This window comes from Lissotriton vulgaris, chromosome 1_2, assembly GCF_964263255.1.
Source record: "Lissotriton vulgaris chromosome 1_2, aLisVul1.2, whole genome shotgun sequence".
Taxonomy (NCBI): Eukaryota; Metazoa; Chordata; class Amphibia; order Caudata; family Salamandridae; genus Lissotriton; species Lissotriton vulgaris.
Genome location: NC_141686.1, coordinates 68,614,276 through 68,632,303, shown reverse-complemented (window position 1 = coordinate 68,632,303; position 18,028 = coordinate 68,614,276). Strand labels below are relative to the sequence as shown.

At 45.0% G+C, this 18,028-nt stretch overlaps 1 protein-coding gene across 1 annotated transcript in view; it reads right to left on the bottom strand.

Moving 5' to 3' along the window:
• Nucleotides 1-18,028, bottom strand: part of DDX11 (DEAD/H-box helicase 11) — a 430,817-nt gene that overhangs the window by 179,151 nt on the left and 233,638 nt on the right. Inside the window, exon 16 of the mRNA XM_086952822.1 lies at nucleotides 4,907-5,027. Within this exon, the coding sequence (XP_086808948.1) occupies nucleotides 4,907-5,027 (121 nt within the window). The remainder of the gene's footprint in view (nucleotides 1-4,906; nucleotides 5,028-18,028) is intronic.

Below are 18,028 nucleotides of genomic sequence, written 5' to 3'. Positions count from 1 at the left end.
CATCTAGCTGAAACTAGTTGACCATTCCACACAGCGCCATAATGTAGTCCTACTTATTTACTACCAGGCGTGTTTTTAATCTTGACACCTACACTTATCTCGATAAGCTAGCTGTTTAGTCTAGGTAGTCATTTTTAAGCATCACTTTTTTCATATCACTGCACTTTCTCACACTTTATTTTGGGCACAACTGTGGCATAATACGCTGTTTTCCATTTCCGCACCGTTACATGGGCGGTATATGGAATGGCTGCCCATCCCCACATGATGATATGCCGCTAAGAGGGTGGTCTGATGGGACTTTTCTAGCACAGTGTGACCCAACATACTTATCCACACGGGTGTCCTTGTGATTCCTGCTCTCCATTCAGGACAGCACACCACTAATTGACCTGGTCTCCTTTTTTCTGTGTTTTGTATCTATAGTATAGGGGCATGAGTTGACAGGTCGTTAAAATATTTCCCCTCTGACCCTCCGCACATTTGTATTTTATTACACAGGGATATGTGCCATGTTGTGTTTTTACTTTTGCCTGCACTAAGACACGTAGCCTGCAGTGGCCTTCTATGTATTTAGTGAGGGGTCCTTGAGAGTGGCACAATTTATGCCGCAGCCCTCAAGGACCATCTCTGGCCTCCTTGCCCTTGGTACCAGGGGAATCACTTAAAAGGGACTTACAGGGGGTGCCAAATGTATTGCCAATTGGCTACAATTGCACAGTTTTGGGAAAGAGATATGGCACGGGGGCCGGTTAGCAGGAACCCAGTGCACCTCCAGTCAAAATCACATCAAATATGAGACAAAAAGTGGGTGTGACCATGTCAAAAAGGGCTACTTTCCTACAAGACAGCAAAAGTTTGACAAGTGCCATCAACCTGAATTATAAAGAAAGCTAGTCCAGTTACTGCTTGAAAGTCGCATAACAAATGTTTTAAAGTTTTGTTCCCGGGATTTTCAGTAGTCATTAACCATGTCTTTTTTGTTTAAGTCATTTATTCCCAAAGCTTTGGATCGATCCTTTTGTTTAAGTAACTCTGTCCTTTCCCCGCACGTGCCTGCGTTACAATACTCAGAGAATGTATACATCATTTTGTTTTCTTTTTCGCGTCTTGAGGAAGCTGGTACTTGGATCCCGGGCCTTGCAACTGTGAAGAGAGGAGCTTTAAACACTGGAGTCCACTGCAAGTTGCAGCAAGTGACTGGAGCTCCTGCCACGCAAGTAATCTGGAAAATAACAAGCAGGTTGCACACGCTTGGATGCCGCTTAAACAGGGACCGCGCCCAAGATGTGCGTCACTCTTGTGCGTTATTTTAATCTTGCTGGAGTACGGTAGAAATCAATGTTGAGGAGCAGGTTAGTCACACACTGCTCAGCTCCTGCTTTCAAATCTTGAGGGCATGAAATGGGAAGATTATAATTAGGCTTGGGGTGAAGCACACAAGGGCACAACGTATCCATTCATCAGCTCGGGGCATAAGAGCCGCAACGTGTTCTTTGTATTTGTCCAAGGTTATAAGTCTTGACACCCAAGTTTGGAGCTTGAACAACCGTGGATAGGACAACCGAGCAGCACCAGTGTCTCAGCGATTCCTTTGGCTTTGGCAAGATAAATGTACTGTGCCGTTGATAGGGTGAGTGCTTACCACAATGCAAGTGTGGCTAAAGCGATTCTAGGGTATGTTTTCAGTTTCTGTAGATGGCTACCATTCATATGAAATTCATTTAAAAGAAAAATAACTCCATGCAACTGAAACTGATGTAAGAGCCGAGAGTAACACTGGTCTTGTGTTTACTTTGGCATAAAAGAGCCATCACCCATGAGAGACCGAATAACACCCGAGAGAGTCTCCAGGGGAGGAGCAGAGATGTGCGACTCCACCCAGCTGTTTTTTTGTGTTGTCATTTTGCAGCAACATTCGGATCTGAAGACTGGTTGTTGTGTTGTGCGCGAGTCAGCGCGAGTACATGCTTGATGCGAGGTTTCCCTCGTGCATTCATCACATGGACTCGCGCCGACTCGTGCTATTGTTTTTATTCAACTTGGTCTCGAGTGGTATTATTGTTCAATTGTGCATCACTCGAGACCATTCCCAGTTGGTTGCTTTTGTACTGTATGCTCTAACTGTATTGTGGTCAGTTACTGGTGATCTTCTCAGAGACCGGAGCTGTATGCAGGGAGTGCTTCATTTGTAAGAATAAACTCATTTCTACAACTTCAATTTGTTGATATTTACTCAACAAACTTGGCGACGAGGGACGGAGCACTGAACCTGTTCCAGAAGGAAGCACTTCCTGTCCATTTTAATACTCATTTACGTATTTTTTTTATTTTCTGATTCTTAAAAATAATTAAAGCATCTAAACGCTTTCAATTACGCTCCAACTTACATGGAAAGCGATGCACAGTCTTCTGAAGAACTGAATTCCCTGATCATTTGAGGAGGTGACTTTCCAGCTGAAAAGCCGATTTCATTTCACTCGCGTGTGGAGGTGCGCGTCTTCATTTCTTGATCGCGCTGGCTAATCCTTCCGGTACACGCATTGGCTGACGTTTAAGCGGAACTAACTCCTACATTTTGTGCGCTTTGGCTGATTGGATTAAACGGAACCAATTGCTACATTTCCTAAGAAAGTTAGTAACGACGCTCTCCATTGGTTTGCTATTTTGAGTGAAACTGACAAGGTGACTTCGTTTTTCTCTCCCTCTACTGAAAAACGGGGAGATTTATTCAATTAACGAAGTAAACACTTCAAGGACAGAGAAACGGATGGTGTTTAAAAACTTGAAGGGCAGAGAAACGGATGGTGTTCATCAGAGAAATGGATGGTGATAAATGAACACAGGAAATCTTCTTATTTTTCCCCTATTTTTTTTTACTGTTTTGATTTCTCTGCAACACACAAGTATTTCCTTATTTTGCTAAGACTATTTTTTTATTATTATATTTGCTATTAGTATTCAGTGTAAAGTATCCTGTTTATTTGCTTATTTCTGTTACTATGTGTGCTCAAGGCTATACACTTTCGCCTCCACAAAGCTATTGGTCAGCTGGTAGTTCCCCTTGTATGCCTTGGATTGAATGGAAGGCTTACTTCTTAAATTATATTGAGACTTTAGATGCAAATGGCAAAATGAAAGCCCCAGAAAAAAAGGTATTTTTTTACACTGTTTAGGACCTGAAGGACTAAAAGCCTTCAATCAACTTCCTACCTCACAAGCAAGTGGTGACATGAATGTATTTGATAAGGCAGTATATGATTTTGATAAGTACTGTTCTCCTAAGGTGTGCATAGGAATTTCGAGGTTTAAGTTTTTTCAAAGAAGACAATTAGGGGAGGAGACTGTTGACAATTTTGTCTCATCCCTAAAAACATTAGCGTTAGATTGTAAATTTGGTAACCTACAAGAAGATCTTATTAGGGATCAAGTAGTCATGCACTCTAAAAATGAAACCATTCAGGAGAGACTTTGGATTAATGGTGATGAGAATTTAGATTTTGTTTTATCCATTGTCAGAAAAGCTGAACTTTCCTGTAGAAGCGCACTACAAGTTAAAGGGAAGGACACTTCCGTCAATAAGGATGTTGTTGCAAAAATTAATCAAAAATATGACAGTAAGAATAGGGATGCTCCCAAAAAGAAGCAAATGTTTTCTTCCAAAGCTAATTCTGATGCTTCAAAGAGTAATTTGAAATGTTTTAGATGTAACAGCAAATCACATTTAGCAAATGATAAAACTTGCCCTGGTTTGAGGCAAAAATGTAACAATTGTGGGTTAAAAGGACATTTTTGATATTTACTCAACACTGGTGGTAATTTAAGTCTGACACTACAGAGAAGTCAAGATCAGAAACATATTAAACCATCTATTACAAATTACAGGACAACGTAGACCACATCCTTTCATTAATGTGACAAGTCTACGCGTCGCCCAAATTGCGAGCAGTGCCACGCCCTTGAAGAGCATTCATTGTGCATATCACACCCACGTCACTAGTGTGACCCTTTGATGGAGTTCTTGTGAGAGGCAAATGAGGGAGTATGGCATTTACAGAAAGCTACAAACCAAAAAGCATGGAGGAAAAAGGTACTTACCTGTGACAATAGATTTACAGTTTGAGGTTTTTCAAGATTCACATGTTGTGAATTATACTGACATCTAGTGGCTGATTTCGATGAAACGTGCTGTAAAAATAAATCTTCAGTTTTAGATTTCGCGTGCTTACCTCATCACTACTTCAACAGTAAGCCAACACTGCCTCCTTGTGTTTAAGTCAAGTTAAGAATTTTCTTCCACTGAGTTTGGAAGTATGTGCTCAGTTGGCCGACGAGGACCCCATTTTTAAAGAATAAGTAACTAAGAAATGGGCTTGCTACAGAAGAATATCAGCACAGGCATATTTCAGTGTCAATATCAAAGGAGGGTCGCCAATTTCAACATAAATTTGGCACAGCCTTGCCTTCACATGTCCCATATGTGGGTTTTTTAAATTAATTAAAAAACACCGTTATTTATATTTTTTATAATCAAGTCAATATCATACAAAGAAACATATGACAGGGCCTTTCTAGCTAAAAATGTATGCATGCAGTGCAGTTATGAATAGTGCTGCCAACGCGTCACATGTTGAGCAACATCCAAATGATGTCTTAACTACTTCCCCCTTAAGAACGGGCATCGAAGGTGTCCAGCAGGACATTCGTTTGACCTTCGGATGCACGGTGTGCAGCAAACAGACTCCGCTCTCTCCCTCCACCGCCTGATGCCTGGACAACAGCAAACCCACCCAATTTCTCACTTGGCACCCTACTGGAACCAACATCCCTTTGCCTCCCACCTTGGCAAACACTTCTTGCAGAAACGGTGTTCACTTTCAAATGTTATCTGGAAAAGCCCACTTACCTTCGCCACTAGCCTTCTGGTGCAGACCCTGAAGGAACCGCTGGAATCCAGCTGTCTTCTGGCTCTCCTTGCTGACCACAGCTGCAGCAGCTCCACCGAACCTCTCCACAAAGCCAAACAACTGCAAGGGAGAAGAAAATACCGGTCTGGCTGGAAACATTTAGGAGGCAATACAAGTCTAACTTTTGATTCATTTGACATGACTGAGGACATTTACATAGTTAAAAAAGGGTACATTTAAACTCAAACCACAATAAAAAAAATCCTAGGCAACTTAAAAAAAATGTAGCAATAAATACATCTTCTATAAGCTCACTACTTTTTCTTATTGAATATGTTTCTATTTTCTTGCTTGAATATGCATTACACAAGCACCTCTACATTCCCAATACCATCTCTACTAAAGGATTAGAGAATGTTCTTTAAAAAATATATATTTTAGGTTTAACAATACATTTATCTGTTAGTAATGAACGTAATTCTTTAAGTTCACAGTTTTTTTCCCTATGCTTTTATTATCTTACCTGGATATGCATTACACACAGAACTAACATTACCCGAGCACCTATTTAAATTTAACAGAGTACAACAAAGTTATCTTATCATATACTCACAGATTAATCCAGACATCAAGAAAGAACCCTTCACACCTTCATGTGGTCCCCTGATTAGGTTTACTTCATGTCTAAGTATCACTCGTACACGTACGTCTTTATAGCTACATATGTTTTCCACTCTGCAACAAAGTGTTCTTTTTAGAAACAAGAAGGTTTCCCCGTCTTCTTTTGGGGGAGGGGGGCACTGTGGCAGATGCAAGGACTAGGGAGGTGGAGCGCAGGTGTCTGGCGGGATGGTACAAGTCCATGCAGTGGTTTGTGTAAGCTGGTCCCTGGTCCTGTAGAGCTCTGTAGGCGTGTTGGGAGCCTGAACTGGAATCTCTTCTGAATGAGCCTCAAGGTCTTGAGGCGGGATGTGATGTTGGACTGAGAATGAGCCTGGCCGCTGCATTCTGTATTGGTCTGGAGTCTCTTGAGGAGTTGGGTGGTGATTCAGCCGTACGTGGAGGGGGGGGGGATGAAATAATAGTGGGAGTGACCCGGCAGAGGTCTTATGAATGAAAGTTAACATCAGGAGACACATATTAAAGCTGTTTTTGAAAGCCTCTCAGAAGAGAGTAAGATTGAGACAAGCATTGTCAAAGCAAAAATGGCTAGCTTTAATAATGCATCGTCACAAAAGGGGGGGGACTAGGCGCTTATAGGTCGAGCATAAGACCCCCAAGTACTAGTCAAATTATGTCAATATGGTATGCAGTTCCCTAAGGATACAGAGAAAGAATTTACAGGTTGGTCGGCATATGTATGTCCAAAGGGTGGAACAGGTGTTTACTCCTTTCTGAAACTAGGGCACTCACACACCGAGAGGGTGTCGCGCTTCATCAGAGGGCTTGCTCCTCGCCAGGTCGGCGCTCCAATGCCTAAACAACACCCTAAAAGGGTGTTAGAATTGGGAGTCTCTGGTTGGCACAGGTATGCACTTGTGACAAGCAGGGACCCTCTCCATTAGTCAGGGCACAGGACTACTCCTAGAAATAGCCCCTGCTCACCCTCTAGGCGGCGTGGGGCGAGCAGACAAGGCTAATCCTCAGAGCACATATGGTTAAGCATTTGTAACAATACACACAGTAATCATTCACCCCACCATAGAGAGACACAAGGCTGTTCTTAAGTAAAAAAATATAGTTCTTTATATTTAGACTATTCAAGCAGGCTTTAGATTACAGGCTTAATGACTTTCAAACTGTTCCAGTAACTTTGAAAACGGTGCCACAATACTTAAATGCAGGTTTTCAGTTCTCTTCGCGATGTTTAAAAACAGATTGTGCGCTTCGTTGGACTCCTGTGCGCTTCATAGGGCTCCTGTGCGCGGGGTTCGGTGAGAACAGCAAGACCGTGCCGAATCTCACGCGCCTTGCGGTACACGGAGTACGACGCGGCCGGTAGACACAGGGGTGTACGGGTCGTAGCACTCCTGTGCGACTCGTACCGCGTTTAACAACAAAGGCTGTCTAGATGATGTGCGCTTCGCGGACGCTTCAGTCCGGGGCGCAGCTTACAGGGCGACACGGGGCACAGTACCTTTGGGGTTTTGGATGTTCGATGCAGGCGATGTCAGGCCAGGCGTCCTACGTCACGGTGCCTTCCTGATGCGTGGCGAGCTACGGCTCGAAGGCTCAGCAGTCAAGGTGCGTTCAGGGCAGCGATGCGTTGTAGGGCAGGCTTGAGATGCAACGTACGCTTCATTCTTGAAGCGGGGAAGCGGCGGACGGTGAAAGCAGAGTGCGGTGCGATCCCAAGTACGGGACGGCCACCAACCGCACTACGCGCCGCAGCTGCTCAATCACAGCAGCGGGAGCGATCAACAGGACACCACACGGGGGAAGCGAACACAGGCAGGCATCAGTCTTTACAATGCGAGCTATGGCTCGGGGGCCACAGGGTCGCGGTGCTCGGACCGGACGGGTCCTTTCTTGCGTTGCGAGCTACGGCTCGGAGAGGCACAGTCACGGCGCTCGGGTCAGGCGGGGCTGACCTTTACTTTGCAAACAGTGATGCGACCAGGCAGAAGTCGCCTTGCTCGGCAGGACAGGGGGTTGCACAGGCTCTTCAGAGTGCGCGATGACGGGGCACAGCACACTCAACTTTCCGAGGGCAGCACTGCAGGGTCAGGCAACACCAGCAGCAGCTTCTCCTTCAGGGGGGTAGCGCCCAATGTTCCTGGGGCGCAGTTCAGGGGGCAGGCTCACACGCAAGCCCTTGGAGATTGTTCACAAAAATGCACAAGTTGAAATAAAGTCTCTCAGTCTTTGTCTTCTCTCCTTCTTGCAGCAAGGCACCCACCACAGGCCAGTCTCTCAGGCTAGAGACAGTAGTCCTCCATGCAGCTTTCCCAGGTCCTTCTCTTCGGGCAGAGTTTCTTCTTGGAGTAAACAGGATCTAGTTTCTTAGGAGCAGGGCTCCTACATTTATACTGAAAATCCTTTGTTCTTGCAGCCAGGGGGGCTGAGCCTGGTTCAGCCCAGTTTTGGAGCACTTTGTTTTGGTGACTCTGGCTTCTTCTTTCAGGGAGCAGGGCAGAGACATCAGACGCTCCGCAGGAGGTGGAGCCAGCAGTGTGGTGGTAGAGCACAGCCCTATTCAGAGTCAAGGGGCTCTCCTCCCACCCATCCTGGTGTAATCTCTCTATTCACCACCTGGCAGCCCAGACTGTCTCCTGGAATCCCCCAGCCCTGTCACTCACAGAAACCAGACAGCAGATCCTAGCAGAGGTGGGCTGAAATGGTCAGGCAAGCAAATGCTAACTTTCTAAAAGTAGCATTTTCAAACACAGGACATTAAAATAAACTTTACTAAAATAAGTATTTTATTACTCTGAGTTCAGGCATACTAAACTTGACTTTCTACCATGTTCCCTGAGCCTGTTGGGATTATAGAGTGTAATAAATCCAGCAGCCCATTCTGGCCTATGAGAACAGGTAGCCTTACAATAGTGAAAAACGAACATGGTTGTAATTCACTATTAGGACATGTCACACACATCAGGGCTTGTCCTACCGTATGCTTACAATGCACCCTGCCCTTGGGCCTACCTTAGGGGTGACTCACATGAAGTAAAGGGAAGGTTTAGGGGCTGGCAAGTGGGTGCACTTGCCCAGCCAGCATGACAGTACCAAACTGCACGCAGGTTCTGCAATGGCAGACCTTAGACACATTTTACTAGGCCGCTTCTGTGGGTGGCATAACCAGTGCTGCAAGCCCACCAGCAGCATTTGTATTTACAAGCACTGACAATCCTGGTGCACTTTACAGGGGACGGACAGTAAACCAAATAAGCCAATCATGGAAACCAATCAATGTATACACTTTTCATAGGGAGCACTTGCACTGTGGGACTGATTGGCAGTGGCACAGTGCCCTGAGCAGCTAACACCAGCAAACCACATGTGGCACATCAGCAAAAAGTGGAAGGGAGACTCACGTCAAGGTGCCAGGTCTAACAAAGGGGCTCTTTAACGAAGATCATGTCGTCCCCGAACCGTACTGTGAAGTGCACCTGTAGGGCCACATGAGGGAGACGGGTGCGTTTGGGGTTTAAAGTGCAAATTAATGATTTTAAAAAAAAAGACTTGGTAGCTCTCTAAACAATTTTAATCAGTGAGTCTACATGTCTAGTTAAAAACAGAATTCGCAAACCACTTACATAATGTTCTGTGATTGCTTCTAATAAGAGGTCAACATTTTTCTTGCTTCATTTGTCGCAAAAGTAATGTTAGCAATTCATCAGGAAGTGTTACATATACACAGTGGTTAGAATCCTAGTTAATGTAGAGGGTATACCATGCACTATATGAATCTAAATGTGGAGTACCTTATAACGTAACCAACCCATCAGGGGTGGGTAACGAACGTCACCAAGTTGTAGTAGAGGTAACACCAAATTTTAAGCTAAATTTTAATGTCAGTGTGGATGCAGCTCAATAGACGGACGACCTACCATCGCTCTACCAGCTCACTTACAGGCAGACCAATCATTCTGCACTCACAGCGTTTACTCAGTACTTATGCAGACACAATTCACTCTATATTCCTACAGACAGCCCCATCTCCCCCTGCACTCACACAGGAACACCGTTCACCCTTAATTCACACAGGCACACTCTTTCTAAATTCATACAGCCAGACCCCGCACCTTCTCCCATAGGGGTATACCCTTTGTTCACAGAGACACTCCCCCAAACCTGCTCTAACAGGGGCACACCACACTCTCTTGATTTAAATAGCCCCAACTTACTCTATATTCATACAGACCCCCCTATCCTGTATTCACACAGGCATACCATTAAACTTGCACACAATGCATTCACACAGGCACATCTCACTCTGTAATCCTACAGAGATACCACTGCATTCACACATGTACACCACTCACACTCACCTAACCTCGCACTCACACAAGCAAACCACTGAACCCACAATTGCAATTTTAACTTACTTTATATTCACACACCTAGATGACTCCCCTTGCACTCACAGGCACTGCTTACCCAGCACTTGCACACACAACTCACTTTATTCTGCTAGAGATACCCTGCACTCGCGCACACACATCTCACTATGTGCTTACATAAACTGCTTTCCTGCACTTTGGTCGCACATTGTTCATCCTGAACGCGCACTGCTCACTCATTACTCAAAAAGGCACTCTGCTCAACCTGTACTAACAATACCCAGTAAAAGAACAAGTTATTTACCTCTGGTAACACATTTTCTAGTAGATAGTATCTAACCGTAGATTCCTCACCTTGTGAACTTCACCAGTTGCCAGATAGGATCTGGAAACATTTGCAGCAATTCCCTCATGCGTCGTCAGGTGCGTCTTGTAGCTCCACGTTGCCCAGGACCCGACGTCGGGCCACTAAATCTGCAACACTTCTGCGCGCTGACACCAGTTTCTTTCTGATCTCGGTCCACATTGTTGGATGCGGAGCCCAAAGAAATCCGAATTACAGTGTGCAGATTTCTTTATTGGGATTGCATTAATGGACTGTATGAGCCCATTCCATAGAAGGGTGGGTCGCGGGGAAATCTGCAGTTAGAGACTCTACCAAAAAAGGTATTACCGAAGATAAGTAAATTGTTCTTCTGATAAAGACTGATGACCGAAGATTTCTCACCCTGTGAATAGATACCAAAACGGTACACCCCCAGGTGGTATGTCTGTGAAATGGCTCCGAACAGGAAATCCTGCGCCTGGGCAGGATGTCCATTCCTCCGGGACTGTATTGCTACATAAACCCGTGCAGGAATGCCCACCTAGCAGCCTGGAAAATGTTTACAACTGGCATCCCGCGTGCCAGCACAGTGGTAGCATCCTTCGACTCTGGAGGAATGAGCTCGCAAGCCTTCTGCCCAACCCATTGCACATGTTGCACATCTTGATGTAAAAAACAATCCATTGACGATTCCCTCTTGCACCACCTTGCCTTTTTGGCTCCAGAGAAACAAACGAAAAGCTGGTCATGCCCTTGGTAATCTCTGGTCGACTCAGCATAAAGTCTACGCGCCCTCCTTGCCTCTAGGCAAGTTAGATGTTCTTACTCCTTGGAGGTATGAAGCGGTGGGATAGAAAGTAGGCAAGGTGATAGGTAGCTCTACGAGAAAATAAGTGACTACCTTGGGAACAAATGATGCTTTTGTTCAGAGGACCAATTTGACCAGGAAAAATGAAGTGTATGGAGTTACCGGTTAAAATACCTTCAGTTCACTCACTCGCCCAGCCAAAGTTATGGTGATGAGGAATGCTGTCTTGAAGGTTAACAGGCAAAGATGACAACTGTGCATTGGTTCGAAGGGGAAGCCCTTTAGATAGTTGGGAACCAAATTAAGGTCCCACTATGGCATCATAAAGGGTGTTAGCTGAAATAAGTGGGTCAGTCTCTTCAAAAAACGCATTACACAAGGTGACTTGAAGAGGCATGGCTGATAAGGTACACACAAGAAGGTTGAATAAGCTGAGAGATAACCCTTAACTGTTGCCACAGCAAGGCACTGCCTAGCTAACAACAGACAAAACAGAAGAGCATCAGATAACTGTGCATTCAGGGGTGGGATGTTACAGGAAGAACACCAGACAACAAACTTCTCCCAGTGTCCAGTATAAATCTATTTGATAACTGGACACCTGGTTGCCAAGACGACATCAACCACTACGGGGGGATTGTAAGCATCAACTCTTGCCCCTCAATATCCATGCATGCATGTGTAGGTTGTGCAGTCCCTGGTGCAAGGCTCGACCCTACTGCTGCAATATGAGGTCCTCCTGGAGGGGCAGCCAGATTGGACAACATGCTTACGGCCAGAAGTTCAAGGTACCACACTTTCCTCGCTGATTTCAGAGCTACTAAGATTACTTCGGTTCAGTCTACCTTAATCCTTTTCAGTACTCTGTACAGGAGAGGCAGAGCAAAAAAAGAGTACAGAAGTCCGAGCTCCATGGAGGCAAAAAACATCTCCAAGGAAGAACTGTCTTGGGAACTTCAGCACACAAAAGCTTGGACACTGCATGTTCTCGGCGGTGGCAAACAGATAGAGTCAAAGTCCTTTTCACTGCAGCAAGATGCCCAGTGCCACCTCCAAGTGCAACTGGCATTCATGATCAACTATGCAACTGTGGTTGAGTTCATCTGTACTGCCAAGTGTTGGGCAACCAGGGAGGTGCGTTGAGTCATTTCAAGAGGTGAAGAGTGTCATGGCATTAGGACCTATGACCCCGACACCAAACCTGTTTGTTGCAGCACCACATGGAGGGCGTGTTGTCCGTGAGCACCAGCACCCATTCCCCCTTGATGCCCAGGAGGAACGCCTTCAGTATTGAAGTAGCCAACTGGATGAAAGCAAATTATCTCAAGCTCCACACTGACAAGACAAAGTAGTGATCTTTGGCAAGAACAACTCACCAAGGGATTCAAACTGCTGGTGGGCCAAACTCTGACCCACTCCCAGTACCCATGTCAGTAACCTCAAAAAAAATCATCAACAAACTAGACATGACCACAAAAGTTAATGCTGCCACTACATCCCGCTTTAACACCCTGAAGATGTAGAGGAAGATCTTCAAATTGCTCCCAAACAACAATAGAAAAACTATCCCTAGTCACGAGCAAAACTACAAACCATTCAGAACTCAGCAACCAGATTCATTCCAACCTCCCACACAGAACTCACATCAAACCACATCTTAGGGAACTCCACTGGCTCCCGATACACAAACACACACATTTCATGCCCCACAAACACATATTCAAGACACTACATAACGTAGGCCCCACCTAACTCAACAGTTGCATTTCCTTCCACCAACCACACACATAGCGCCGCTCCGCTGGATTCCTCCTCCCACACAAACAGAATCAGATCAGGAGGACAGGCATTCTCTTACACCGCTACCAAAGTATGGAACGGCCTCCCACTCCACCTCGGAGCCTCCTCCTCTCTTCTTGAATTCCAGATGAAGCAGAAGTCCTGGCTTTTCAACTAATCTACCTACCATAGGAAAGGGCTAAGCAAACACACCTGCTCAACGCCAGAATACCCTCATGGGTGATAGTGCAGTTTACAAATACACATAATATCACAACATATTCGTATTTATTACAACCTATAGTGCCAAGAAGCCACATAATGAACACCTTATTTTCTAAGTACAGCATTCACTCATTTGGTCACTTTATGACTGTAATTGACACCATTTTAATGAAACTGTATGACGGTATGCACCCGCACTGCTTCATTGCGTTTCATCGTGGCAGGCATCTTACCGGAGGTGAATACCCGCTTAGCCAATAGCCCTGCTGTAAGAGGAAAGGTTTCCCTTGCATGCTACCAGGTCATTAAGTTTTGATGGCCTTCTCAAGTAAGGGGAACACCTCAGGATTCAACAGAAGTGTAAAAGCAGGGTTTCAGCTGGCAACACAAATCTTATGTTCAATGCAAAGTACTTCAATTCTCTGAACTCCCCACCATTCCAAACTTCTGGGTCCTGAATACATTTTGGAAAGGTTTGAAAACATAGCTTTCCTTACTCCTTCTGGACATTAACTACACTTATGGTCTTTGCCCTACATGTTTTTACTTCCATAATTTTGCAGCAGGCTACCCCGATGAGTGATTGGGCGCTCTATAAATCACATTTACTTAGTTTAATCAAATCCTGTAGTCAAGGAAACCAACTTGTGGGCAGAGCCAAAGCCCCTCTTTCAATCATGCTTCTTACTGCTTTTTTTCTATTCATTCATGTAAGTTCCGACGCCAGCGGCACTGGCAAGTCAGAGTGAAGTCTGTGCCATGCTGGTGTCCTAGCTGAAACAATGGAAGCAGGATAAGTCTCCATTCTTACCTCCATTAATTCCCTACTAATATCTAAAGTGGAAACTGCCAGAGAGGAGCTTGTATTTTGGCTGGATGATGAGGCACCTGTCTCTGAGATCTAACATAAAGTATTCTGCTACCGTGAAAAGGTGAAGGAAGATGAGTAACAGGGCAGACCAAATCAGTCTTGCCTGTCAGAGCACCAATCTACTAAGCACTCTGTGTGTCATCCTACCATATGACTGGGGTTGAGCCATGAGTCGCTTGGTGCTCGCCTTGCTGGAGCAGTGTTTAAGAGCCTTCCTCGGCATGTGAGGGGCGTGACGTGCAAACCCGCTCAAAATTTGGATTACTTTGGCTTAGAAGGAGTAGATGAAATATGAACTTTTAATATTTATTTATTTTGGCATTTTTCTAGCACACATGGACCTCAATGATGCAAGGGAGCTTTACATTTAAACCTTTAAATCAATAGAACAAGGACTACAGTGACATTGGGGGGATGGGATGGGAAGGGTGACCAATTATTCTTACACAAAGCAGCATACAGTGAAGACAAAGAAACAGACTAGAACAAGAGTGCATGTCAAAATTAGCGAGATGTTGGTCATTAGGATACCCCGGCTATTTCTAGAAAAAGGAATGAGTGAGGCTAGAGTTAATGATCAGAGGAACAGAAATTATTCAATACTCATTATTGTGGAATTCACGCCTTGTCTTTTAGTTCATAGATTCACCCGAGACATTAGCATAGGTATTATCTAAATAGGTGGACCTTCAATTGTTTTATTAAGGTAGTGAGTGGGGTCAGGAGACCAGAGTTCCTGGCATAGGTCGCACCAAAGAAGAACTGTTCTCGTGCTTACGAAGTTTGCAATCCTTGGATTTGAACTAGGGTTTTTTTATTTTTTTATTATGCTTCTTAGAACTCTATGGGAACTGAAGGTGGTGAGAGATCAGCAAGATGAGGTGGGGCATTTTCAAAGATGGCTTTGTGGACAAAGCACTAGCAGCAAACGTTTGAATTTGATTCTGACCACAATTGGCAGCCAATTCTGATAGTGAAGTTTAAAAGCTGTGTCCTTTCTGCTCAGTTTGGCAACTAGATTGCTCTACCACTTCTTAATGTAGAAGTGAAGCAGTAGACAGTATGAATGTCAATTGGCCTACTCCGATTCCTTCTTCAACTGCTATTCCAACCAACTGGCTTAATTTGACTCATTTTGACATAACTCTGCCTTGGCCATGTTTGCATATGGATCAAGGGCCTTCCAAGATTACCCCCTTTTTAGTGCAAATTCACTCCTTTAGCTAGGTTAGTGGTATGTAGCTTCCTACAGACCTGATTACAAGTGACCCATACCGGATGTGATCATTACTGCATCCAATAAAATCGAACAACCTATTCTACTTTTATCAGCTGCAGTAGTTATCACCTACAGCATCTTCCTCAGAAATAAAATGAAGATTTTGGGGTTTACCGCACCAAAATCCACAAGGCCAGACCTCTTTCTCCTGTTAAATTCCGTTAGGTTTGCGCTGTCAAAATTTCAAAAGGATGCAGCTGGTAATTACTGGATGCCATAAACATTGCAACACTTATAACTATAATCGCTACACAAACAGGGGTTTCTGGAGGGATAGTATTTTAATGGGCAACGTGTAATAAGTTCATATATGTTATATCCCTCCCTCCTAGTATGACTAACCGTGCCTCCAAGGACTGACTCCATGTCAGTTCTTGGTGTACTCTATATAACATACTTATTGGAGGTTGGCATCAGGATGAAGTCAGTTCAGGGTCATAAAGCACCACTAGCATCGGATCCTCCCCCAGTGCCATCCACAAGGGATGTACCGGGGAAGGACTGGATTAGGTCATGGAGCTGGGGTGAAAGTTTATACCAGAGTCAGTATGGATCTTGAAATAGGTCAAAGAGAGTCAGATGGGACCCAGGATGGACCAGTCAGTGGTAACCCAAATGAGGGCCAACCATAAATCTTAGAGGGAGCCAAAATAAACACCAGGCCTAGGGACATCATCATGCAAGGAGGCAGGGTGGGGGGAGAGGGATGTGGGGGGCGGAAGGAGGGATAGTAGAATTGTTTGTAATTTTGTTATTGCACAACAATGAAACATACCACAAGGGTTACCTTCAGAGTCGGAGACGCAGCCTCACACTCGAAGAGTGCCAGAGGTTGGGGAAGGGGGGGTTTCACACTCAAGTATCAACTCAGTCAAAACATTTGAGAGAGGTAACAGATCAGCAAACCTGAGATCAAAAACAAGGCAGATAGTGAAATCTCTGAGTCACCCGGGGTAAAGGGGCCTATGTGTATATTCCTCACCACCTCGTCACCAAGTCACACGCACACATCTCCATGACTGGTAATATGGGTAGGGACCTGATGTTCCTCACATTGAACGTGAACGGGTTAGGAGACAAACTCAAGCGAGGAATAGTCCTCCAGTACTTAAAACGTCAAGCGCCAGGCATAGTCTTATTGCAGGAGACCCACTTAATTGCCAACACAAGCAAATCCCTGAAAAACATCGACGGACGGGCAGGGTAGGTTCGCAGCTGCCACTGGCATATGGGAAGGGATATGTTCCCTCAGCATTGCAACAAACCACACTAAACGACCGGAGCAAATTAATTTTGGACCTCCCTGTAGTGACCCTAGTAGTAGGAGATGACTTTATTCTAACGCTGGATGGGATGATCGATCGACCACCTCCACGTAGAGACCCCAGCACTGGGTCCAAACTGGCAGATTACCTCTCAGCCCTTGGCCTGGTCGACATCTGGAGGCAGCTCAACCCCACTACCAACCAATTTACCTTTCATTCAGGGGCTCATGATAGCCATTCTAGCAATTGATTACCTGCTCACCCACACTGAATATGTCCCCGATTTCACTGAAGCCAGATGCTTGGCAAGGGGTATCTCAGACCACTCCCCAGTACTGGCTAGAATGGAAATTGGTTTCCAACCGAGACGCACAACCCTCGCAATCAACCCCTTGGGACTAAAAATACCACATATCAAAGCTGAACTTTTAAAAGATATGGATCTATATTTTAACGATAATTTAGGCTCGGTGACCTCGCCTTAAACTATATGGGGGTGCGTTTGGGGCTGTTATAAAAGGTAGAGCTCTGGCTCTAAAGGTGGGACACAAAAAAGAGCTAACGAGGCGCATAGAACAATTAGAGGACGATATTTTAACCTAGCTCAGGCGACTGATGACTCAATTAAACTAACGCTAGATGCTAAAAAGTTAGACTATATGCAATGATGTCCAGGCAAAAGACCATATACCACAAGTATATGAGCATGGGAAGCCAACAGGCAAATTATTAGCTTGGCTTTAGAGAAGGGAGCAGGCACAAAGATGGGTCCACCGAATGAGGGGTGGCGAGGGAGAGCAAATAGCGGACCCACAGGATATAGCAGAGACATTCGCTGCCTACTTAAGTTCCGTAAGGACTTGAAGACTTGGTTCTTCCCTCAATAAGCTGTCTTTTGCCCTGCAGGCCTTGTCATCTTGGCGCCGGGAAACCCCACGGTGGGTAGCTGTGCGCCCTATAAATTTAATTACATACATACATACTTTGAAACAATCTATACGTCGGTTTTGGCGTCCACAGCACTTGACGCCTGAAACCTTCTAGCCACTATCCAGGTCAACGTCATCTTCTGAAGAATGGGATTCCCTCGAAGGGGACCACACAGCAGAAGAGATACCAACAGCAATCCGAGATATTCTCTCGGGGAAGGCCATGGGCCCTTACGGTCTTCCAATTGAGTTCTTTAAACTAGTGGCCACTAAGCTGAAGACCCATCATCGCCATTTGTACCTAGATAGCTATAAAAAAAGGACTCTTGCCAGCCGAGATTTGACTAGCTACAATTGTTGTAATACATAAACAGGGCAAGCCCACAGAAGATTGTAAAGAATATCAACCCTTCTCCCTCCTGACCGCGGAGGCCAAAATTCTACCTGAAGTGTTAGCTAACAGACTCATCCCACTAATCACAAATATGGTACACCCTGATCAATCAGGCTTCATGCCGGGCTGAAATGCTGCTTTAAACTTGCGCCACTTACATGGTGTTTTGGGTAGGGTGGACTCGATACGAGAGGACACTGCCCTGTTGTTACTAGATGCCAAGATGGCATTTGATACTAT